This window comes from Zosterops lateralis, assembly GCF_965231275.1.
Source record: "Zosterops lateralis genome assembly, chromosome: 1".
Lineage (NCBI taxonomy): Eukaryota > Metazoa > Chordata > Aves > Passeriformes > Zosteropidae > Zosterops > Zosterops lateralis.
The window spans coordinates 136,141,260-136,166,331 of NC_139762.1; the positions used below are offsets into that span (position 1 = coordinate 136,141,260).

Consider the following 25,072-nt stretch of genomic DNA (forward strand, 5'->3'; position numbering starts at 1 on the left):
TTTTCATTTCATGAGACAATGACTGTTTATTTTGATGATGTTCAGCATCTTTCCCTGTCCTTCTTTATGTAATTATTTGTTACCAATTTTTACCTGTCTTGTTTTGCTACCTGTTTGTTGTTTTGTATGTTAGAGTTTTCTCCCCCCATTTTTCCTTCCTCCTCATTTGCATACTCATCTGTCAGATTTGAGTGTTGCATAGTTCCTGTGCAAGGGATAAGTAATTCTGGCTTGACAGCTACAGGCAGGTGCAAAATGTGTTTGGTTCTGCTGTTTGCAGTCAGATCTAGGGGATGGAGGCAACCACCTTTTGTCCTGACAAAGACAGAGGTGGGGAACCCTATCAAAACTCGGGCTGTGTGTGGAAATAGTAGTGTTCATATCTGTGTTGTACTGTAGGGATGCCAGCAGAGGTTATTGAAGCTTTTAGATCATATTAATCAGCTCCACCTGCAAAGTAACTCCTGGCCTTGGAAACAGGAGGAAAGCATTCCAGGTTTCTAATTAGTTTGAAGACTTTTGTTAAATTATCTGGGGTTGCTTGAAGGACTATCACTGCCCTGCTCCTCTTTGGTGAGCACTTGAACTGGCTCTGACTTGTTGGTCCCTGCTTTGTCCCTGCACTATTGTTCAGTTATCAATATGAATTACTATGGTACTGCTTTTTGTACATGGGTGGTAAAGTTGTGTAGACTGGACAAGCCTTATTAGAATATTTTCCTTACTCAATTTGAATTAAATTTGGCTGTATGTCATCACAATTCCCTGTTCCAAACAGGTAGAAAATGACAGTTAGCCAAGAATCTCAGAATCAGAATGATTCTGCCGTTCAGTTGTGTCTTCTAAAAAAATGTAATTTGGAAATGGGTTTCTTAGATAAATGACTTATTTCTGAGCAGTGGCTCTGCTGTAACTAGTGGGAAATACTCCTTGTGAAGTTCTGAGCTGGTGGGGAGCTCGAGTGACAGCAGACTGTGTGCCCACACACCTCCAAGCAGGTGTTTGATGCTGTTGCAGTGAGGAGTTCAAACAGATTCACTGTGATGCTTCAGTTCTTTGCAGAGTGGAAAGTATGTGACCCTGCCTGTGTAGACACAGGGGTTTATCCAGAGTTAATTACTGGCTCAGCTCTGCACACACCCTTGCTGGGAGGTTTGAATACCAAACAGGTTTTCAGTAAGTCTGGATCAATGGGTGTGCTTGAAATGTTTGCTGCACTGAACTGCTCAAGGAAAAGGTGTTAAATATTCTAATTTTTCAGTTCAGTAGTAAGAAAGTTCTTCAGTTCTGTTTTGCTGTGGAGTTAGTACTTCTGTTTGTTTTAAAACTTAGGCTTTATACATTAAAACTTCAGAAAGCTGAATGAAAATACATTTCTGGCTTCTCTGCACAGGAACCTTTCTAGGTACCTTTAGCCTGATGCATCTCTGCCCTCTCCTAAAGCAGAAAACTCAGGTCCATGGAATAAGGTTGAACTGAGATCAATTTATTAAACTCACTTTCACTCTCAAACCAAAGTCTTTGGATGTGAGCTGGTGATAACATTGCATTTTATTACTTCTGAGGTTTTTTTTTATTGCTTGGATTGCAGTTCACAGGGTTTTATTTTTGCACATTCCCTTCTGTAGTGACAGAGTGACTAATAAAGGGAAAGCCCTGCATTCCAGGGAGAGACAGGGCTAGGAAGGGCCTTCTTCAATAGAGGCCAGTTTCTGGTTTTGCAGGGTTGGATGTATAATTCTTTTCAGGGAGGGCTCAAAGTTTTTTGAATGCAGGGAGCAGATATGAGAACATCTGATAGAACAACTTTTGCTACTTTGTTGGTTTTGAGTCTGTCAGCATAATGGTTTTATAGAAAGAAATAAAAACATGATGATACTGTGCAAATGAAACAGTTTTTTCTAGAACAGGTGGAAATTTCTAAAGGGTTAAAGGCAAAGAAAGTCCCTTGGTCTTCTTTATTTACTTTCTGTCTATTTGCATTTTTTGTATATAATGTATCCCCACCTCTCTGTCAGTGTGCAACCAATCACTTACAAAGCACAAGTGTTCTCTGTTAAATAGACGGCAGAGAAGCGACGCTCTATCCTTGTAGCAGAGGGGGTGTGTGCTGCTGTAATTGTGGATGCCTACTTAGGCTAAATAAGCCTATCTTTTCCTATAACTTTTAAAATTGTAGATAAATGGCAGTGTGTAGCAGAGGTCTAATAAATGTGTGGTGCAGCTGTAACCTGGAGCTCTTGGGGTGATAGATTGAAGGAAAATATAATAAGAATTTACATGGACCATGTAATTTTGATTGGAAGACTAATTAAAACTACTGAACATAGTTTGTATCTTAAAAGGTATTCTTCTCCAAGTATTTTTTGGTCATATATTGAGGTTAATACTTATGTGATGATCAGGGCTATAGATATAAACCTGATTGTCTCCCTCATCCAGTTAGAAGATTTTCAGTAGGCTGGTTGTGTAGTAATTGCCATGGAAGCCAATTGATTGGCTTCTTTTAAGATGCAAAGTTCATAAATAGGAAAGATGAATTATTTTTTCAAATAAGGTAATTCTTGGGAAAAATGAGGATAATTTTTGTCTTTTGCAAGTTGCTTGTGTAATGAGCAGGAGAGACACATTCCCAGAACTGACTGAGATGGTAACATACACAAACTCACTGAATTTTGTGTGTAGAACAACTTTTTTTTGGCTGGTAGAAAACTTCATGTATGAAAAATAGTGGGTTAAGTCCTAAAAAATTCTGAAGAAAGGTTGTCTTGTTAAACAGAAATTGTAGGACTGAGTGGCTGACTTTGGTTTAATTCCTGGAGCATTCGTCCAAGAGGAGATTTTGGCAAATTGGTTTATTTTTTCTTTCTGTTTCTTCAGCTGTAAATTTGATAAAATATTTAGGTGGTAACAGGGCTGCTGAGGATAATTGAAAAAGTTTCTGAAATCAGCTGCACTTGACAGTTATTTGTAGAGGCTGGGAGATTGATGGAGAACAATAGAAACACATGTTCTCATGATAAAACCGTTCTACAAACTGAAAACTAGGAAACATATGTGCCAGAAATACTGAAAATCCCATTTGTTTTAAGTCTTCTATTTTATTTCTGTTTTCAGCTAAAAATAAACATACCTAAGTATGACTGTAAATCTACTTGGATAAGCTCATTTTAATGTTGCTTACATCAGTTTGTGTTTTAGGTTCTTTCTTTTTTTAATATTGGCGTCATTTAATCCTGTGGAGGGGTGAGGATGTAGGGCCCTGTTTGTAGATGTGTCTTTTGTAGATCTTTTTGTAGATTTGTGCACTAATTTATCAAAGCTGGTGATCTCAGTATGTGTATGTCGCTGTTAATTTTCTTTCTGTTCTCTCTGTCTTTCTAATTTCTGTTTTGTTCCTTTCTGTTTTTTTTTTCCCCTTCTTCTCTCATACTGCCCTGTGAGTTTGTTGTTGGGTCTAAAAAGGTAGGACGTGATTGTGTATCTTTGAAAGTAGTTAGCTTTTTTTTCCCCATGTCCTGCCTCTCCACTTCGCCTCCATTGCCTATTTTAGTGTTGCTTTTTCTCTTTATTTTTTCAGTCCACACAAAAATAATTGCTGCCTGGAGCCTCACCACTGCAGCTGCCCCCTTTTGGCACGTTTGGCAATTATATTTGGGAGCAATGCTGAGTTTTTTTGTTGTAGGACACACACATAGTCTGCTTAGGCGGCTGCTGGCCTCTGGAATTTGCTGTATTTTTTTAAACTCCAAAGCCATGAAGCTGTTGCTGCCTGTGTTTGATTTCCAAATTCAAAAGTCCTGGCAGTAGCTGTGTCTCTTTCTGGATAATGTCATGATTGGTGATACTTATAGCTCTGCATGCTAACTGGAATCAGTAGAACTTGATGGAAATTTTTGTTGGAGCATTTTTGCATGAGTACACTTTTGAGAATTGATTTTGCATGTTTCTTGTTTTTGTAAATTTATCCAAATTTTGGGATCCAGAAATTCCATCAAACTCGTTTCTGGATGGTTTGTAGTGAAAATAATTTCTGTCTTGAGATACAACTCTGTTGCACTGAATTTTCCATGAAATTATCCTGGGATTCTAGAAAAGAGCTGGAGATGAAAGAATAAAGCACATATCCTATAGAGCAAATGAGGCAGAAAATTCTGAGTAGTTCATAGTTCCTGGAGCAGATTTATTGTCCTCCAATTTGAAGTAGTAGCAGTGGCCATTGGTCATGAGTGTGGTGATACCTGTGAATATTAGAGTGTGTTTGGTAAAGAATTAACCCAAATAACTTTACATAAGAAGATTTTAAGCTGGTTCTGTAGTCAGTGGAATTTTTCCCTGTGGTGAGGCCCTTCAGAAGAGGAGTTTGGGTGACTGACACCAAGGAACATTCCATGGGAGGTCCTGCATGAGGGGGCTCTGCCTGAAACATCTGGGGACGTTTCAGAGTGCATCACACTCAGGAAGGGCTTTGTAGGGGGAGACTTTAGCTGCTTCTCTGAAATTTAATGTTGTAAATGATCTTCTAGATGAGAAATTAATAGGAACTGCTCTGGGGAATAGGGTGCTGCAAGGAGCTGGCCTAGAGAAACGTCCTCTTATCCTGGAGGAAGTAGTTGTTAATTTACATGGGTTTTCTGTTCCTAAATAGATTAGGATTAAGCAGAAGAGAGCTGAAATATTTAAACAGTGTCTTAATAAAAAATAAATCAGAGAGAAGGTATGTATAAACTTCTCACTTCCAGGTTCTTCAGCTAAAGCTGTGAAGCAAAACTAGCTCAGTATTAAAATGAGCAATCATTATTTTATACATGTATCTATATCTATATATATACACACACACACACGTATCTATCTATCTATCTATCTATCTAGGCACATAGGACTTTTTCCCCGTTAAATTTGCACCCCAGGATGCATTGAAGAAACAGTGAGTCCTTGGATGTGATTTTAAGGACCTGATGTTGTTGATACTGGATTTTTTTAAAAAAATAGGCTTCCCAAATGTGAAGTAAATTAAGTTTTGCTGTCTGTGGAGAATGGGTTTCATTTCAGTGAAGTCTTTGCATTTTGTCTTTTTGGATATACTTGAAGTAATCAAATTTATTGTACTTAATTGTGAGTGCCTAATCAAGACAGTTTATACATTTATTTTGTACAAACTTACTCTATAATTAGTGAGATGGTATTTTCCAAGAGGATGGCAAAGACTTGCAGGGACTGTAAGAGATGGATCCTGTCTTGGCAATACCTTGAAGAGCCTAAAAATAGGTGGAATTAATTCAGTTTTTGAGTAATTAATAGTAAATTTCTACATCACCAGGAATAAATTATGTCTATAAATAGAGTTTCTTGAAGAACAGTGTTTTTATGAGCAATGTTTATTGATGTCTGGGTGAATAAATGCGTTTAAACTTCAGATATATTGACGTGGGCATAAATCAGCAGCAGAATTAGGTCAGGAGGAGCTGGTGATGAGGCTGTTCTGGTATCAGGTCCCGATTTAGGAGTCAGGCATCATCTCTTTTCCGTTGCTGTATGACTCATATTTATGAACTTAATCATCTGATGGCTGGGAAATTGGGAAGAACACTTACATAAAGTACAGTTTTGAGAATAAGAACTTGTTCATAAATGTAAAGATTGCTTGAAAGTGTAGAGACAGGGAATTGGAAGCAGTGGTGTCTTTGAAAGGAGTGATAGCTGTGTAAGGAAACTGTGATTCTCCAATTCCACTACTTACGTTAAAAAAAAAAAAAAAAAAAAAAAAAAAGTTAAAGCAATATAACATTTGCAATGTTATTTTCAATCTGGAGTGCAGAGAGTAGGAAAATCTGATTTATAACCAATTTAACCTCTCCTGTGCAATGCTGATTCCAGATTATGAAGGAACTTTTTGATGCAGTTATTTTTCTATAACTCAAAGTTCAGACTGAAATCTTGGTAAGATTTGGTGCCCTTCCATAGTTCATACAGAGCAGCTTTAACTTTCACTTTGGATTTTCTTGCAGTTTTGTTCTTAAAAGATCTATAAAATTCATGCTTGTTGAGAAATAGAAGACAAATATTTCAATTCCTGACACATTTGAAAGATGAAAGAACAACAGTTGTATTGAGCTTCATTTAACATTAACACCTTTGCATCAATTGTGAATATGGGGTGATAGATGAGAAAAGTACAAATATTTATATAGGAAGTATTTGTAAATGGTCAGATGGAGAGAAGCAATAGGAGACATATTTCTTGTCTCCTTTTATTATTTCCATTTTTTTTCTAGGCAATAACATTGGTTTTCACAGCTCTTCTCTTTAGTTTTTATAAGGCCATTGTCTGTACTTCTGTGTATCTTCTCTTTTTCAATTTCTGTCCCACTTCATATAAATCAGTTACTTTCTCTTAGTCTCCTTTTCCCAAACCAGCTGCAAGGAATGAGACATTATTTGGTGGCTGAAAAGATGCTTCTCTTTGATGTAAACTGCCCAAGCCAAACTGATAGCCTTGAAGGCAAATAAACCTGTGACATTTAATTGTTTGGATTCCTGCCATTCCTCCTGGCCTTTCTGCCTTCAAATCTAAAGGAAATAAATGAATGTCCTTATTCCTGCCCTTATATTTCATCTGTTCTGGGCCTCTTTTATAATTTCTACATTGCAAGCTTCATGCAGACAGTTTGTTCAGATGCCTTATGGAGATTATTTCAGTGACATTTCACTTCATCTCCAGGGTCCTCTGGGAAGTTCTTTGCTTGAAAAAAACTGTCCCCAAACCGGTTTCATTCCATAACATTTGCATTCCTCTTATATGTAGGTGTCACGTTAGGGAATAAGAGTTCAGCATCTGAAGAATAGGTGTAACTCTAGGGGGATTTTTTTGGGTTTCTTTTTTATTTAAAGTTGTTAAGTTCAAATAATCTCAGTAACTTTTTAAAAAATCACAGGCTGGAACAAACCTTGAAGATAATCTTGTTCCAGCCCCACTGCCAGGGGCAGGGACACCTTCCACGATCCCAGGTTGCTCCAAGCCCCATCCAACCTGGCCTTGGACACTTCCAGGGGTAGAGCATCCACAGCTTCTCTGGGCAACCTGTTCAGCAGCTATTCTGATGAAATTAATTAAATTGAAAGTGTTTCACTACATCTCCTAAAAGCTCAAAGTTTGCAACTATGTCAGTCCAAGATGATTCTTTGTCTTTTTACCAGACTCTTTGAACTTCATGTATCCAATAAATAATATATATATGCAGCAATTCTTCTAAATAAAATTTCATTTTTGATAGACTTTTATTTTAGTTTAAGCTGTCTAAAGAAATGAGAGTCTATTTTTCCTTGTTGTGATGTGTGGAAGGTAAACTTGCATAATTCTCTGTATGTACTTACAAGACACTGTTAGAACAACAGGATATACAATTGAAAGTAACACAGATAAATTAATAAAATATCTAAGTTGACACTTAAATTTCTTCCTGATAAAACAATTTTATAATTATAGCGCAAGGACATTCTTGCCAGGGAATACTTTTGCAGGAGGGACAACAGGAGGATTATTCATGGACTTGGGAGAGCAGAGTTGTTCTGACTGTCACTTAAACCATGAGGTGTTTTCCAAGTCCAGTGTGTCTTGCTTTGCATCTGTTACATTTCTTTAGCTGAAACATACTAAAACCCCAAATAAAATAGTAGGATCCGTGCCTTTATCACAGAGATTTATGCCCAAGTTGCCGTTTCAAGCTGTACCAAGGTGTCTGTTGAATATATTCTGTAGGCTTTGTCTGTTCATTTTGGGAGAAACATCACCATTTATTTTAACATGTGAAAAAAGAGTAGAACTAGAAAACCTGTCAGCTGTTGCCTGAAGTGATAGTGCCTTTTCACTCATCATCCCTTTAAAAGAAGGGGCTGGGAGCAGGGTGGGGTTTGTGAGATCTGGAGGGGTCTGAGGGATTCTGGTCCCTGTTGTGGTTTGAAAGCAAAACGAATGAGAGGCTCCAAGTCAGAGATATAATTTAATAAGAAGAAAGGTAAAAAGGTAAAAATAAAATAAAATAAATGCAATAACACAAAGGATCGCTGACAGGGTCAGAATACAACCTGAGCAGGATGGTGGAAGCAGTCCAGGTGAGGTGCTCTTTCCTGAAGCAGTGATCCTGTAGAAAGGTCTGGGAGCTCTGGTCCTCTGGGAATCCAGTGGGTAAGTGCCCTTGCACTGTCCCACATACCAGCTTATATCCAGGTGAAAATGCTTGGCACCTCCCCCTGGGCAGAGCATCTCACAATAGCATGAGAAGTGTGAAGTGGGTCCTTGATGGCCCATTAACAGAGATAACCCCTGGAGGGAGTTACCTGTGATTCATGGGCCAGGCATTAATGGGCCATTAGCAGAAGACACCCCAAAGGCCATTAGCAGAAGAGGCAGGGGGCTTGGGAAAACACTAGCCCACCTGGTTTCAACAGTTCATGAAGATGGTGATAGAATAAATACTTTGTGGACATCCTACACTGCAACCCAGGACAGTCCCCCAATACCTTTGGGCTGCGTGTGGTGTGGAGAGGGTCCCAGCAGAGGAGAGGTCAAAGCAGGATTTTGGAAAGGTCACCTTTAATATGCTCAGAGCCAAAATGTGAGAGATTCATTCTGGGATTTATTCAAGAGCAGCTTCCTGGAAGCACAAGAAGAATCCATCCCCTACTGAGGGAAAGGAAAAAGGCAGGACAAGAGATCACCCTGACACAAGAGACATCCCATGAGCTTTTGGGTGTACTGGCAAAGCAAAAAAGCAGCACATCCGCTATGGACAGGCAGCCAAATCCTTGCTGTAGACTGCAGGGACCTTGCTTTGGAGGTTTTCAGGGCAAGTGACTGTAGCTGTATAAATGCTGTGTAGCCAGAACGTGTGGTACATTGCCTTTTTCCAATATATCCTCAAATTGTTTGGTCCTTTTGCACATTATGTTAGCTAGCATTCATATTTGCTTAGAGGCAGAGAGTAAATCAATGCTGATGTGCTATTAAGGAGGAAAGAAAAGTGACTTTAGGTGTTCCTTACCCCACACAAGGCAGTAACTGAGGTGCCCCTTTGGTTTTACAGACACTACAAGAAGCGCTGCCAGGGCCGGATGCGGAAGCACGTGGGAGATCTGTGTCTGCAGGCTGGAATGCTACAGGATTCCTTGGTGCACTATCACATGGCAGTGGAGCTCCTGCGCTCAGTCAACGACTTCCTCTGGCTTGGAGGTAGGATTGGGTGGTGGCAGTAGCTGAGCCTGAATAAATCAAATTATCCTCTGTAATTTCCTCAGGTGTTGTGAAAAGTAGGAGTGATTTTAGTGGCCAAAATCTGGGTATAGGGTGTGAGGAGGAATTAAGTTGAAGCAAAAATCGGTCAGTAAGGCATAAGAAAGGAATGTGTTTAGGAAAACCTAAACAGGATAAATTGTGTTATTGTAGTAAAGCGTGTACTTCAAAAAAATTTGGTCTGATATTTTCATGATTCCTTGGAAAGTATTTTATTTCGATTCATTGTGTTGTATAAATGTTTTAAAAATATTTCCTATGGGTGTCCACTCAGGACTGTTGGAAAAAGATTTTTGCCTTTACATCTCTCCAAGCTGCAAGTGTTAAACTTCCACTGGCATAATTTCCTTTCATATTAGGTCCTAGGATTTGCATTTTCCCCTCTGATTGCCTCCATTCTTGCCTTCCTTTTTCTTTCATACTTGTTTTTTGTTATTTATTTGCCAAACAAATGGTCTTTGAGCACAATTTCTGCTTCTAAATTTCATACCCTTTCTGGACAATCACTGTCTCCAGTTCTGCTTTTATCTTTCTCATTCCACGTGGAAACTCGTTTATCTTCCTAATGGCCCTGTGGATTACATACTATGAAAACCTTAACACCTTTTGACCTCTCACTTCTTTCCTTCTATAATTCCAAAAACTTAAATGGCTCAGGATTCCTCAAATTCTACTTCTAGACCTCCAGAGGACTCTTCTAATCCAATTAACTTGATAAGTCTGTAAGTCTGATCTCCTGCTTACATCACATCCAGTTAAACCAGGTTGTTCAGGGACCTGTCCACTTGAATTTTGGGTATATTTAATGATGGAAGTTGTACAGTCTTTGAGCAACCTGCTCTAACATTTTGCTGATTGTAATTTGAAAAAACTCAACAACAAAACATAAATTGGTCTTATCTTAAAGCAGAATTTCTTGTGTCCACTTGTGTTGGCTCTCACCTGGTCACTGCACCTCTGAGAAGCACCTGCCTCCATCTCTTCCCTACTTCCTACTGGGTGCTTTAAAGGCAGCAGGAACATCAAACTTTGGCCTCTGGAAGGCTGAGCAAGCCCTGTTCTCTCTGCTTCACCTATGCCAGGAACTCCAGTCCCCTGACCCTTTGGATGACCTTGCTTTGGGATGAGGCTCCTGCCAACCCCTATCCCCAGCCTGGCAAGTTCTCTCTGCATTGAGGGCCTGCCCTACTGTTCCCCCCAGTTTGGTGTTACCCAAGAAGTTTCTGGGTGTGCTCTGTGCAATCATCCAGGCAGTTAATGAAGGCTGCTGGAGTATTGTGGAGTATTGTCCCCCTGAGGGGCATCACTGCCAGCCATTTGGCTGGTCACAAGCCTTTGAATCTGGCTGTCCAGTTGATTTTCCACCTCTTTATCAGCCAGCTATCCCAGTCCTCTGGATTTGACTGCAAGCATTCTGTAGGAGACTGTGTCCACAGATGTTTTGAAAGCCAAAATACACAACATCCACTGCTGTCCCTTTGTCCACTGAGCTTATCCTCTCCTCATAGGAGGCAGGGAGGTTGCCAAAGGCTGATTTATCCTCAACAAATCGATGTGTGCTGTTCACAGACGCCTTCTTTCACTTTATGTGCTTCCAGCAGGGTTTCTGTGTAGCCTCTTCAGGGAGCTGATGTTGCTCAATCTGTGCTGGTATTTCCTTCTCAAAGAAGGTGACGTTTCCCTTTTCCCAGCCTCTAGAAACCAATGGGCATGAATCTGTTGGAGGTGATGAGAGACTGGTCTTACCTTGGTCAGCTCTCTTGGCATCTTACCTGGTATTATGGAATTACATCCAGTTGAATTAAATGCTTTTCATGTGGGCTTCCTATACTGTGTCAAGTTCTTACTCCTGCAGATTCTTTCAGAAGGGTTGGGGCAATGAGAGCTCTGAGGGTGAATACAGAGATGAAAAGCACATTGACCATATCAGAATTTTCTGAGGCTTTTGTCATTCGACCTCCTATTTCAGGCATATTTTGTTTGTGGAAATGGACTTTACCACAAGGTACTTCACTTCTTCCAAATATCTCTACTAATCTGTTGGCTTTTTTCCTTTTCTCTGCAGCTGCCCTGGAGGGGTTGTGCTCAGCATCTGTCATCTATCACTACCCAGGTGGCACTGGGGGTAAAATTGGGTCTCGCAGGGCTCAAGGAGGTTCTCTTTCTGCTGAGGCAGGAAACAGGCACAGGCCAGGTAAGGAGGGCATTTCAGTTTTATTCTGTTTGCCACCACTAAACATCTGAAACCTTCTCCCTTCAGAGGAGAGAGGTTTGGAGAAGAATTCGTTGGGTTTTTTTTTCAGATTTTTGCAATTACTTTTCTGTTTTGGTGTTAATGTCAACACATGTGCTTTGCATAGAATTGCAAAGCCTTTGATTTCTTAATCTGATTGTTAGTAGTGTCTTTGTTTGTTTGAATTTTGCTGGAGGAGATGCAGACAGTTTTCATAAAATATGATCTGGCAGAGCTGCATATATTAAGAAGAATTAAGTTGGGTACATTTTATTCAGATTTTTTTTGCTATTCTAAGGTCAACGAGTAATAAATAGATTTTTGTTAATGAAATGCTAATAAACCAACACATTTTTTAAGGTTTAGTATACTTTTTCTGAACTCTTGGACTGCAAAAGAGGTGGTTGAGGAGAAATCTGAGAGCAGTCTGTAGTACAGTGAACATTGTGGAAAGGGATGGGTAGGGAACAAAGGTTCAGTGTTCCTTTCAAGAGAAGAACTGGAGGACATCAAACAGAGCTTAGCAGATGGAGAAGCAGATGAGAGGAGTTACTCTTTATCCAGCCTACAGGTATGACATGGAACTCCTTGCCGTTCAGAGTTACCAGATCTGGTGGTGTGTGTGAGAGAGGCAAGGCTGCTGCAGCTCCATGTCCCCAGGTCCAGGTACACAGGAGGCTGAGCAGGAATTCCCAGCAGGCCTGGAGGAGCACACAGGGAACACACAGACAGCCTCAGTCTAGCCAGGAGCTGCACTGGGCTGCACCAGGTGCTGGCACCTCAACCCACAAGGGTGAGACCCAGAGCTCATTCCAGTTGTTGGTGCTTAGACCAACACACACACATGCACTCGCCTCTGTTTTTCCATGCTTGTTCCTAAACTGCCTCAGTCCCTCCTTCTCCTTGTCTTAGCTCGTCCCCTACACCCCACAAGCAATCTTGTCCAATCCCAAGATGTTCTTTCCCTACAATGAGTCCCATATCCCTGTAGGGAGTGACCCCCCAGCCTGTGTGTGAGGGGATTCAGAGGGCTGCTGGTGTAACTGAGCTGCTGGGCTTCACCCCACACAGCTCTGGTGGCTCTGATGTGCTTATTGAGGTTCAGCTGATGGTCACTGATCCTCTCTGCTCCTTTGTGGTTGTGCAGATGAGGCTGTCACATACCCTGACACCTGTGACACAGTGTTACAGCTCCTGCAGGGTTCTGTGGCTTTCAGCAGAGGCTGGGCTGGGGTGGGGAAATGAAAATGCATTGCTCAGTGTGAGCTACAGGGGCCTTTGGGATAACCCAGCACAGCTGCTGCTTTGTATGTCTTCACTCAGGACTGAAACATAGCTGGGTTTAAGTGCTGGTGTTAAATTCTCTTGTGTGGAATGTGGTCAAAATTAATCCCTTCATCTAAAAGAAGCAACCACCCATCTTTATTTTTTTATAAGTCACAATCTAGTAGTGAGCACTTGCTTTGTATTACCTTTATTATGAACTGTGTGTATTGAAATCACATAATTGTGATAGTAAAATTACCTTATTTCAGGACAGAGTACTAATTTTTATAAAATATCTAGACATTAAAATCTGTGCATTTGGTCCCATGACCTATGAATGCATTTTGCATTGGCTGTCACAATTTCACCTGGTTAGTGATCTTTGTCTACTTTTCAATGAATATTTATCAGGAGATGTTGCAGTCTGTTTGTTTGTCATGGGTACTTCTGATTACTAAAGAAGGTAACAAATAAGTCAGAGCTATCAGAATAATTGAGTATACTTTGGGTATATTACTGCTGGGTAATCTCTATTTAAGTTGTCTTGTATTTCATAAAGTCCAGTTTGCAATGTTGTTAGTATAATTGTATTTTAAAAATGTTGTAGTTTCATATGACAGTATTTTTCAAAGGATTTTTCTGTGAAGAAAAACTGATTACAGATTTTTTTGTCATCCTTTGTAAACAAAAATATTACTTTGTGGCCCATTAGATACTGTTCCTTAACTGTAGTTATGATCTCTGTGTTTTGAGGTGTGAACTGCTGAGCTCTCTCTGGCCAAACAGCTGTTGCTGTGATGTCATTTTCCTACAAAGTTTCCTGAAAGTTTCTTTTTTTACCTCTTCCTGACTCTGCAATGCCTTTCATTTGAAATCTTTTCAAACCGCACCTTTAGTTATAGTCTCTTTCCCTATAATTGATTTTGTGAAGGCAGTGCTTAATCTGGGGAACAAATTCCACTGTATCTTTCTGTGGGATAAAGCCAGAAAAAAAACGGTTTCCAAATTCTTCACAAATCAAGAAACGCCACATTTGGAACTGATATTTGTGCCTGATTTTGAGGCAGGTAGATGTGAGAGTTACCTTTAGTGCTTCTTCTTGTACCTGGAATTGCACCTCTTCTTGTGCCTGTATTTCAGTTCACAGGATGAAGTTTCCTGCCCAGATCCAGCCAAGAGAAACATCTTTCTCTGGAATCCCTTGTGATTTCCATCATTTGGCATTTTTAGGCTACAGCAAAGGATCTGCCTGCTCAGCAAATGGGGTTGTCTGCTTTATGCAGAAACAAGTTTGGAAAGAAAGCTCCAAATACAAATGAGCTTCTGCTCTGTGCTGTGGCTGCCCATCCCTGGAGGTGTTCAGGGTCAGGTTGGATGAGGTTTTTGAGGAGTCTGCTCTAGTGGAAAGTGCCCCCTGCCTATGGACAGGGAGTTGGAACTTGATGGTTTTTAAGGTCCCTTCCCAAACCATTCTGTGACTTCTCAGGTATCCAAACCCTTTTGTTTGTATGGGGGCAGGTTTAGGCTGTGGCCCCTTGAATTGGTGGATGTGTCTCTGCAGCCTTCAGTGTAAACGGAGATTCTGAGTTGCTCAGTTCCTCCTGGCCAGGAAATCTGGATCTGTCAGATTTATATGTCAGACAAGATGAGTCTGGATTTGCTTTGTGCTTAGGTCACTGGCTACTTTGGATTTCTCCAAAATCTAGATTTTATTTGTTGGGAGTTCTAAGATCTTGATTTTGTTGCCTGACCTTCCTCTTTCCCCAGATTTATGACACCTAAGTGAAGTGTTGGTGTATATTTGGGTCTAGATCTAAATCTCTGCCTCACTTGTCTTCTGGCAAATCACCTGAAGAGAGGGTCTGTCTTGCTGATAAAATAATTGTTTTTGACTGCTTAACCTTGATATGAACATTTTATTGCCATGTTTAACCAAAGTCTAGGGCAACGGGATGTTCCATCCCTGGTAATCCAACTTTGCAGTTCTCTTGGCAACTCTGTCATGGACAGTCTGGCTTATTGGGTTGACATGACTCAATTATTCAGAAAATTCGATGGAGAGAAATTAATGACAATTAAAAGGGATAAAATTCCTTGGAAATGTTATTCTAGAGTATTGTGAAGATTAAATGAGCTCCCACAAGGAGATTTAAGTACTGTAGGTCCTGGCACTAAGTGGAGTGTAATGGAAACTTGATAACCAAAACAATAAAGATAAAGGAGAAAAGATGTGGCTTTAAATTATACAACTGAAAATTCTGAAATTCTTCTTAGTGTGTCTTAGAGCTCATTGGAACTTTATTTATTAACAAAATTAAATTTAACATATGATGACTACTTGAATTATAATTGGCAGTCCTTCACAATAGCAGTGATAATCCTGATAAAACTGATGATTTTGTTCAAGCCTGATGTTATAAAACACTATAAGAACTTACTTTGCTGGCTCTATTTAAGGCTGAAAAAAATCATTTTTGTTCCTCCTTTTAGGGGCACAAGAAGTTCTCATTGATCCAGGTACATTATTTTCCTGCATGTTTCCAAAGTTTTTTTCTTGTATTACTTGATGTGTTTTGCAATTGTATATAGATAGCTATTGCCACTTGCCAAAACTAGTAGTGATCCCTGATGCTTCAGTTTTTGGCTATAAATCTTGAAAAATTACAGAGACTGAAGGGTAATTGGCACAAAATAAATGCTATAGTTCCATGATTGTGTCTCCATAAATTCTAATCAACAGGATTTCTTTCCATGAGTATTTTAAAGAGGATTTTAAAGTATTTTTGAAGTGTCCAACCAGAGTGGTTGTAGGTAATTCTGTAGTATTATGGTGCTCCCTCAGTCATCATGAACAAACATCTTTCATTTCCATAAAAATACTCTTAACTTCCAGATGTGCTTGGTCTGATTCTTTAAGATTAATAAACATATTTAAAAAATTCCCTTAACATTTAAGTATGTAAAGAAACGTTCATTTTACTCTCTCAGTATATTCAGAAATGCCTTTCACAGTACTTTTTAACTGTCTATTGACAGTTAGGGCCAGCTCTGAAACACAGATTTTTTTGTTGCCATTTTAGCGAGAAACCTCTTGGAGAAATAAATTACTGTATAATCTTAAATAAATTACAGTATAATGCTACAGATTAGGTAATACATAGGAAGGTATCAAGCCTTGCCAAACCTTTGATGTGTTTTCACTTCTATTGTATTAACTCCTCAATAAAATCAAATTCTAACAATAAAATTTTCATGTCCTTTCTAATACCCCAGATTCCTTGGCATCTGTTTCAAATTCTTATCCCTAATATAGATCCTTTCTGTCTCTTGCCTTCTTTCTTATATAATAAAACTAATTTCTTACATTTTTGTCTGAACCTTTTTTTTTTCTCACTAAGGTATGCTTTAGAAACACAGTTATAAGTAGAAGCAGGAATAGCTCAAAGATTTAAATCATCTGTTCAGATGTGGCCATGATATAATTTTAGCAATCTATATTTTTATTCATAGTCTAAACATTCAGATAAGTGCTCAAAATCATCATTTTTTACTAAATGAAAGATAATTTCCTTTCTTTCTTGGTAGGACAAGTGTACTTTGTGTATTCTGTGTCAAACCTAGCATACTCTAGCTTGCTTTTTATATATTTAGCATTTGCCAAGGGTCCTTGTGCTCATTTCTGACCCTGTTCTGTTCCAGGTGCTCTGACTTCCAATGGGATAAATGCAGATACCAGTGCTGAGATAGGACGTGCCAAAAACTGCCTGAGCCCTGAAGACATCATAGAAAAATATAAAGAAGCCATTTCTTACTATGGCAAGGTAATCCTGGTTATTTTCAAATAAACACCTTAAGTTCTTTTCAACAGTGAACTGCTGAGGCTTTGGTTTTGGAGGACCTTTTAAAGTGAGGTTTGTAAAACAGGTTCCAGCTCTACTGGAGCAGTTTTTAGGTTTTTGTGCTGGGAGCTCGAGATGGAAAAGGAGCTTAATGTCTGCAATCATAATAGGAAAAGAAAAAGAATTTTTTTGTACTGTGAATATAGTGGCTCAGGGTCCACATCAACAGTAAAGATAAGTTTAATTGTATTGCAGTGGAGTTATTTTATCACTTTTTAATTTCAGGTGTTTCTCTTGTTTGATAAAATACCTTTGGACTAAGCTTGTAAATATTTATTACAGGCATTTTCATGTCCATGTTGAAGGGAGGCTTTCCAAGTGAAACAAACTCAATTGTGTGCATGAGTTAATTTATGATGAGGAGCAATGAAAGGTGATAGTTCTGGGCATAGTGTCAGATAAATTAGAACCCATCAGTGAAACAATAACTGTCAAAGATGCATTCAGCTTTTTAATGTCACCTTAAGGCTACACTGCTCATCTAGAAAGAGTGTGATGTCTCTGGGAGGATAAAATTATTGGACTTTCTTGGGCTTAAGGCAGGATATTTATATTTTGATTATTTATAATATGCACTGTGTTCTCAGCAAGTAATAACTGTGCTTCACTGCAGATTCACTTGAAATAACTAAGGGTTTTGTGTCAGGACTGATTTATAACCCTTCAAGAAAAGCACAGTTACCTTCTGTCTGTTCCAGACCTGTGGAGTAACTGCTCTAATGCTGAGGAAGCAGCACTTTCTGCATATTTTTTATGTTCTCACTCAGCTGAAAAAGCTTTTGTAGCGCCTTCTAAAATAGATTCAATCTCCAGTGATTTGCTTTTAGTAATATGAATGCATGAGAGAGGAATATGTGACACCTTTGCTGGCGTGACTCTTGTATTTTGTTACTGAGCTTTCCTTTCCCCATTGATTTTCAAATCTAAATACCTGAAGAGAGATTAACTTCAGCAAGAAGTGGGCCAAATTAAATACCCAGTGTCAGTGTTGTATGAAGAAATCACCAGATCAGATTGGCTGGAAAATTGCCTGTTTGTTACCTGAGCACACACACTTCAATGCACATCTGCAGTGTCTCCTTAGCTTCCTTAAGCAAGCTAAATCACTCTACAGTCATTTACAGCAAAGGTTTTGCAAACAGATACTGGAACACTCAGATTGGTTCCTAATTCTCTTGTCATCAGGAATATTGTTTTAACGAAAGAGAAAATGGATGCAGTAATAAAAGTATTTGCATCGTAAAGGTAGAATTTGGAGATGCAGGACCCACAACCAACCATTTATATGAGCTTATCCCAAATGGTTCCAATATTCCCAGATTTTCTCCTTGTCTGAACTCTCAGACTGAAGCTGTGCTCTGGCTCAAAATGGGAGCAGTGAGTGAAAAGGCTGAAAACAGCTGTTTTGCATAATATTATTTTAGATGACACCTTGATTTTCACTTGGTCATAGGTTGATAATTTAATAGTGTAGTCATTGGCATTAAGGAATTTCTGGGTTTGGAGGATGTGAGAGCTGATTTATGTGCTGAGCAGGAATGCTTATAAAATCTAACAGGTGCAATACTTCAATATCATTTTAATTTTCTCCCTCTCCAAGTACAAGAATGCTGGTGTGATTGAACTGGAAGCTTGTGTGAAGGCTGTGAGAGTCCTGGCGATGCAGAAGAGGAGCATGGAAGCCTCTGAGTTTCTGCAAAATGCAGTTTATATCAACCTTCGCCAGGTCAGTTGGAAAGTCCAGTTACTTTTCTCTTGTCATTTGACAGAATATAATTCAAGTTACTTAGATTCAGGAGACTCCAGTTTATTTTCTCTACCACTGCCTTCCTTCTGACTAGAGCTTGACTTCTGAGGATTTTCACATCTGTGAGTCTGGGTTACGAGGTATTGAGAGTTCATCCAAAACCATGAGGACTGAGTATGAGATTAAATTCTGTTGCTCCTTCTCCCTTGTGAAAGTAAAAAAATCCCATTGTTGTTCTCTTGTGATGCTGTACTAGGGAAAAACAGCTGCCTGGGACTGCCCTGCAGTGTATTTTTAAAATTTTCTTGATTGCATCTCATTCAGTGAAAGTGAGCAAATCAGGAATGGCCTGTTGCAGAGTGAGCTGAAGGGTCTGATTAGTGTTCTTAATCAACTGAATCTTTGTTGTGTAGTGCAAAGTCTTAAGCCAAATCAGAAAGGAATTCGGGGGTAAGTCGAAGTTTGGAACTGTGTGAAAAGTGCTCAGCATCGTCACAAAATAACATTAACATTTGAGCAGTGTCTCAAGTTTAGTGTCACTGCTCACAGAGAAATTGCTGTGGTTGAAAGAACTGATAAACTCACTGGTTTTTGGTTTTTGCTCATTACATCTTGGTAAGATGAGCAGTTTAAGTTCCCACCATTGACCTTGTTAGGCCCAGACAGGGACAGCAGATTTATGAGGGAGGTAGAATACTTTCTTTCATTTGCAAAGAATCCTTTCTGTGGAATCAATTTTCTAACAAAGCATAAATGAGACAGTAATTAATTGATAAGCTATCATAAAAATCATCAATCTTGTTATGCCTTAATTGCCATAATCCTTGTAGTGCTAAAGGCCTTCTCTTTAATTCTGCAACCTGTTTTTTTTGCTGGCAGTTCTGCACCCTTTGTTGTTCACCCATCCTCTCGTTCTGGTGCTGCTGCCTGCAAACTCCAATATTTGTTGTTTCTTTTTCTGGAAGCAGTTAGTGCCATTAAGAGAAGAATCCTGTTCTCCCTGACACCACTGGGTATTGCAACTTCCACTTTTTACCAGAGGAAAACTGTAAGACCCAGAAGATCTTGGTTTGATAGCCAGGTATCTGACAAGGAAGGCAAGAACCTCCCTTGGAATAAGAAAATGTGACCCCCCTTTGTTGCAGTACACCCCCACACCCGAGCAAGTGTTCCCATATTAGGAAAAGAGTTTAAACCTCACCCCCTGAACATTTAAGGAAGAAAAACTAGAAACTTCTAAGCTCTTCTCACTGTAATTGGCCCAGTCCCAAGAGAAGGGCACCTGTTGGACCCTTTAGCTGTTCCTCAAGGAATGTGGCTATTTTCTGTTGGTCAGCAAGCCAAAAATCTCTCCTTGATCTTTGAATACTTAAGAGAGAGCACAGAGTCTTTTGAGGCTTTTTCAGGGTGTCTTAGCAGGTGCAAGGGACCTCCCTGCACGGTGGATGGCTTTTATTCTTTTGTTCTGTATAGTTTGTTATTTTCTCTTTAATTAAACGTTTTTGCTTTTTCAAGACACCTCTGATTAACCCGTCTCCCTAATTATTCTTCAGCCTTTCCTAGGAGGTTGCTGGCAGCCCTCAGAGCTGATGAATCGTGGTGGGGCCAATAACACCCTGACTTCACACAGCAATTCATCACCCCTTCCCTCCAAATTATAATAACTCTGAAAATCTGGGGTTTTCAGGCAAAGACATGGGTAAAGGAGCAATAGTTCTTTACTGGTGTGTATAACAACTGCTCTCTGGAAGGGGGAGAGAGTCACTGTGCTGGCTTCTCCTGAGGTACCCAAGTAGGTGGTGAGGGCCTTTCCGGGCAGACCAGGTGTTGATAAGGTCCCAGTTCACCAGCTGATCTAATGAGCAAAACTCCCTTCACAGTAGCAGAAGACAGCAGGAGCCAGAACCCTGCAGTGGTAGTGAATTCTTCCCACAGAGACTGCAGCCTGTCTCTCCTTCAGTGCTGAGAGCAAGAGGAGCTGAGCCCAGCCCCTCATCCCCTGACCAAAATCTCTTGGTATCTTTGCCTTTCCCAAAGAGAAAACCCCTAGGTAAGAGAGGAGCCAGCTGCACCCTTCTTGGCCTTGGCCATTTCTTTGGCACTCTTAAGTACTGGTCTTTATTGTCTCTTAGCAACAGAGGGGACAAAATTCCATGAGAGAAAGAAACCAAAGGAAAAGCCCTAAGTCCCAGCACTCAGTGACTGGCAAAGTACTTGCCACTTCAATATTTGATTTGTATTGCCTAATGATACACAAGTACAAAGCCTGGCAACATGAAAAGCACACTCTGATATAAGCTGCCAGTGAACCTGCAACCAGTACAGCCCAAACCAGTACAGACTGGGATCTCTGCCTGGCTGGAGAGCAACTTGGCATTATTATGTGAAACAACAGAAGGATAATCTTTCCAGGGCTAGGAAATGCATTTTCCATTAAGAGAGGTATGGTTGGGAATTGTATGTAATTAAGATTTGCTGTATAAAGCATGAAAACAAATAAGAGTTGTATTTATAATTTGGACTGAACTCAGGGGAGGAGTCATCCTGTGATAGCTGATGGAATAAACTGTAGGACAGTGCTTTTCATTTGTAGGTAAATAGAACATCCGCACAACCAATACTCTGCAGCAGAAAAAGCACCTCACAGGTTAAAGTGTAAGACTTACAAACAGAAAAAAACAGTTCCTATCCATAAATTCAGTTTCATAGTCAGTCTAGTAATATCATGTAATTGGTATTTTCTGATGAGCTGCAGGGTAATAAAACATAACTTTGCATCCAATTATGAGGAATAAATTGTAAATTGTAATTACAGAGAAAGTGAGATTATAAAATTTTAATGTAGTAAGGAATAATTAAAAAACAAATAAAAAGCTGCATTCTTTGACAGTCTGACTTGAAACCAGCCTGAGAAAAAACCTGCCTCCATTAACTGGATAGTGACCTACAGCCTTTCCAAGTGCAGTTGTATCTTTGTCTGGTAGAGCAGTTAAATAAAAATTAACCAGGTGGAAATAATGCTGTGCTTCAGGTGGTGGCTTTTTTGCCGCCACTTTACAGGCGTTAAGCTTTTATGAATTTGTGAGGTCAGGAGAGGTGTTTATAGGTGCTGCAGAATAGCCTGCTGCCATCTTCCCAGAATTAATTACTTGGAGTATCTGTGTGGGTTTTTTCCTAATTTTTTCTTCTTTTAAATTACTGGATGGTAACACATAACTGTTTGTGCTCAGGAAAATGCTGTTTTGCTCTCTTTGGGGTGATGAAAACACAGTTTTCTGCAGCTGAGGAAAATACTTGAGTAAGTTTGGGGATAGCAATTAAGCAACAAGTTATGTAACAGTGGTTATATATATATATATATGTATATATACATATGATGAAAATAAACCTTTCTGGTTTATTTTTTAATATGATTATTTTCATCATATCTATATCTATCTATGTATCTATAGATATGATGAAAATAAACCTTTCTGGGTTTATCTGCTGCCTCTCTCATAGCTGTTCCAATCATTAGTGTATGCTCCTGTCTACCTTAATGGCATGAGCCCATCTTTTATCATCTTAAAGGTTTAGTTTCTCATCTTAAAGAATTTAGTGAACATTGTCAGTATTTGTATTTAAGGAGTAACTTTTGATAGAGTTTTAAAAAATATTTGTTGCTTTATTTCCTGTTCACATGTTTGTGCCCTTTTCAACTCTGCTGCCATATTATTTTTATTGTTCTAACCTGTTAAAAATGACTTAAATAGATAACTTCAGTGTGATGCCTCATGTTCTTTCTTAGTGATTGCTTTTTGGAACTCTGATAACTTCTCCAAATTCTTTCTGTGTTTCCTTTTGTGTTTTCTGTTTTGTCCAGCTGCACTGGTTTCTGAAAGTTTTCACCCTGGTGCAATTACCTTTTTTCACAACTCTTGTTATAGGGCTTGGTCTTTCTGAGGGATGGGCGGTACTTGTGCATTGGGCACTGTCTTCTGTTGTCAGTTCTGAAAAAAATAGGAACTTCAGCTTCAAGAATTGTCTGAAACTTTCCAAGATGCTTTGCTACTCTGTGGGTTTCTTCATATACTGAAGTACAAAGATTTTAAGTGTCAGATAAGGTCGTGGTGCCCTCTGATAAGTCCTCTTTGAGGTCTCATATCCCTGTGTCCAAAATTAGAAGTGACTTTTGAGAACAGACTGTTTTTTGTAATTACATCAAGTTTTAAGTGGCTAAAAGACTTTTTGAATCTCTGCTTACAAGACCTAATCATTTCTGTAAAAACCAGCCAGTGTGGTGAGCAGCTTCCCTTGACTGTCCAAGCCTTCAAGGATCTGAAGTCTAACACACTGATTGATACGTCCAGTTTTGAAGAATGAGCTGCTGTTTCTGTCCTTTAGGGTTATTTTTGGGTAAAGTTTGTCAGTTGAAACAGCTTTGCAAAACTTGTTGGCAGCTTTAGAGTAATTTAAAGTAAGTTTTATTGCTTGTGATTTTGCCAGATCTGTGCACTAGGTGTCAGCATTGGTCTGCACTGCTGGTTCCTGGGACACAGAGCAGGAACCATCCAGAGTTTCTGCAGCAGTTTCTTCATGGCTGGCTGGCTCCAAAGCAAGATTATCATTCAGGCCAGAGGCAAAAAGAATTAAGCTACCTGGGACTTAGGCCAGTACACTGATAAGCTAAAGAAGCACATGGTGATAGTTCCTTATCGAGTTGAAACCAACTTTAAGTCTAACAGGACTTAAACTAAATTCTGCCTCACTTGTTGGCAGTGTGCAAATGTATCATGGGATTGTTTAGGTTGGAATAGACCTCAAGACCAACCATTAACTCAGCACTGCCAAGCCTAACACTAAACCATGTCCCCAAAGTGCCACATCTACTCATCTTTTAAAGCCCTTCAGGGATGGTGACTCCAGCATGTCCCTGGGCAAGCTGTTCCAACACCTGACTCTAAAGAAATCTGGGTCTTTCTATGTCATTTTGCTACTTTAACATTATTTTTTTTGCCTTGCTGGGGAAAGCTCCCATTGAACTCACTGCTGCCGTCCAAAACTTGCTTCGTGCAAGGCAGTGATGAGGCTCTGGCACAGATTTGTGGATGCCCCATCCCTGGGAGTGTTCAAGGCCAGGTTGGATGGGGTTTGAGCCATCTGGTCTAGAAAAAGACATTCCTGCCCACGGCAGGAAGTTGGAACAAAGTGATGTTTAAGGTCCCTTCCAATCCAAACCATCTGATGATTCTGTGACTCAGTCTCACAGTGTATAAATCACTGTATGGTTCCATGGAATGAAAACTTTGTGGTTTACAAGATTAAAGACATAAAAATTGAGACAGTAGTTTCTTGCTTTCATGCTCCCAAGATTTCAAGATTAGATTTAATCTTCAAGGGATGAAAATCTTAGTGAATCAATAAATCTTGAAAGTGGTATATTTTTGCACTCCTTTCATTCACATGAATATCACGCTAAGTATCTTCCATACAACGTGGAGCCATTTAGCTGCTACTGACTGTTTTGCCTGTTTACTTGTTATTACCACTGACAAATAAAGTTGAAGCTGCAGAACTTCATCTTTGCAGTTTTTGTTAACAGTTGAACCAAACTTAAATTTTCCTGGCTGCAGAAGCTGTCATGCCCAGCTGCGCGCAAATCCTTGGCCTTCTGCGGCGCCAATGTCTGCTGCCGTGTTTTCCCTCCTGTTTGTTTTTTTTAACTCATCACTTTAAATCTTTGACAAAAACCATCCCTTTCCTCCTTTCCCTTCCAACTGCAGCTCTCAGAAGAGGAGAAGATCCAGCGTTACAGCATCCTGTCGGAGCTGTACGAGCGCATCGGCTTCCACCGCAAATCGGCGTTTTTCAAGCGCATCGCGGCCATGCAGTGCGCGGCCCCCAGCATCCCCGAGCCCGGCTGGAGGGCCTGCTACAAGCTGCTGCTGGAGACTCTGCCTGGATACAGCCTCTCTCTGGACCCTCAGGACTTCAGCAAAGGTCAGTGGGGAGTGCCACGGCTGGGCACTTAGCTGGCTTTCAATGATATCCTTGAGAGATTTCGTGCCGGACCTAAATTATTTGCTAATCTGTAACTCATTGCAGCAGATAAAGCAGTTGTTTAGCACTGTACCTTCACTTTTTTTTAGTGCAAGCCACTGCTGAATGTGTTATTGTGGTTCCCTGTTTGCAGGAAGTAATTATGTGTTATTTATCAAAACTTAGTTTCTTACTTTTTCAAAAATGTCTTTGTTTTGATAATATGCTTCTCAGGGCATAAAAAGCTCATATATTATTCTGGATTATTTTTATCAATTAAAGTGCCTTCAGCTGTTCCATCAGAAATTGTATTTCTTTTGGTTTTGTAGCTGCTTGATCTTATAAGGGAAGATTTAAAATCCTTTTACATATTTTTGTATATAGACACACAGATACATGTAATTAATAGGGTCAAATATGTCACATTTTCCCACAAATGAGATCAGAGACAGCTAAAATGCTGTTAGGAAGCTCCTTTTGGGTAAACCTTTCCAAAACCTTGCATTGTGTTATACAGCAGCAGTTTTGGGCACCATTTTGTAGCTGCAGGAGAGGAGCAGGAAGTGATGGGCTGAGCTGTTTTTTGTGGATGGTTAGTGTTGGGTTTTTTTAAAAGTGTT

At 39.7% G+C, this 25,072-nt stretch overlaps 1 protein-coding gene and 1 long non-coding RNA gene across 4 annotated transcripts in view; one reads left to right on the top strand and one right to left on the bottom strand.

Moving 5' to 3' along the window:
- Positions 1 to 25,072, bottom strand: part of LOC310908495 — a 199,142-nt gene that overhangs the window by 20,351 nt on the left and 153,719 nt on the right. The gene's annotated exons all lie outside the window — the stretch shown is intronic.
- The window catches only part of TRAPPC9 (trafficking protein particle complex subunit 9), a 457,546-nt gene that overhangs the window by 2,966 nt on the left and 429,508 nt on the right, over positions 1 to 25,072 (top strand). For 2 of the 3 annotated variants that reach the window (XM_083859528.1, XM_083859527.1), the window contains exons 3-8: positions 9,084 to 9,229; positions 11,355 to 11,483; positions 15,279 to 15,305; positions 16,488 to 16,609; positions 18,288 to 18,413; positions 24,197 to 24,413. In XM_083859528.1, the coding sequence (XP_083715654.1) occupies positions 9,084 to 9,229; positions 11,355 to 11,483; positions 15,279 to 15,305; positions 16,488 to 16,609; positions 18,288 to 18,413; positions 24,197 to 24,413 (767 nt within the window). The remainder of the gene's footprint in view (positions 1 to 9,083; positions 9,230 to 11,354; positions 11,484 to 15,278; positions 15,306 to 16,487; positions 16,610 to 18,287; positions 18,414 to 24,196; positions 24,414 to 25,072) is intronic. The other variant, XM_083859529.1, reaches the window with a different exon arrangement.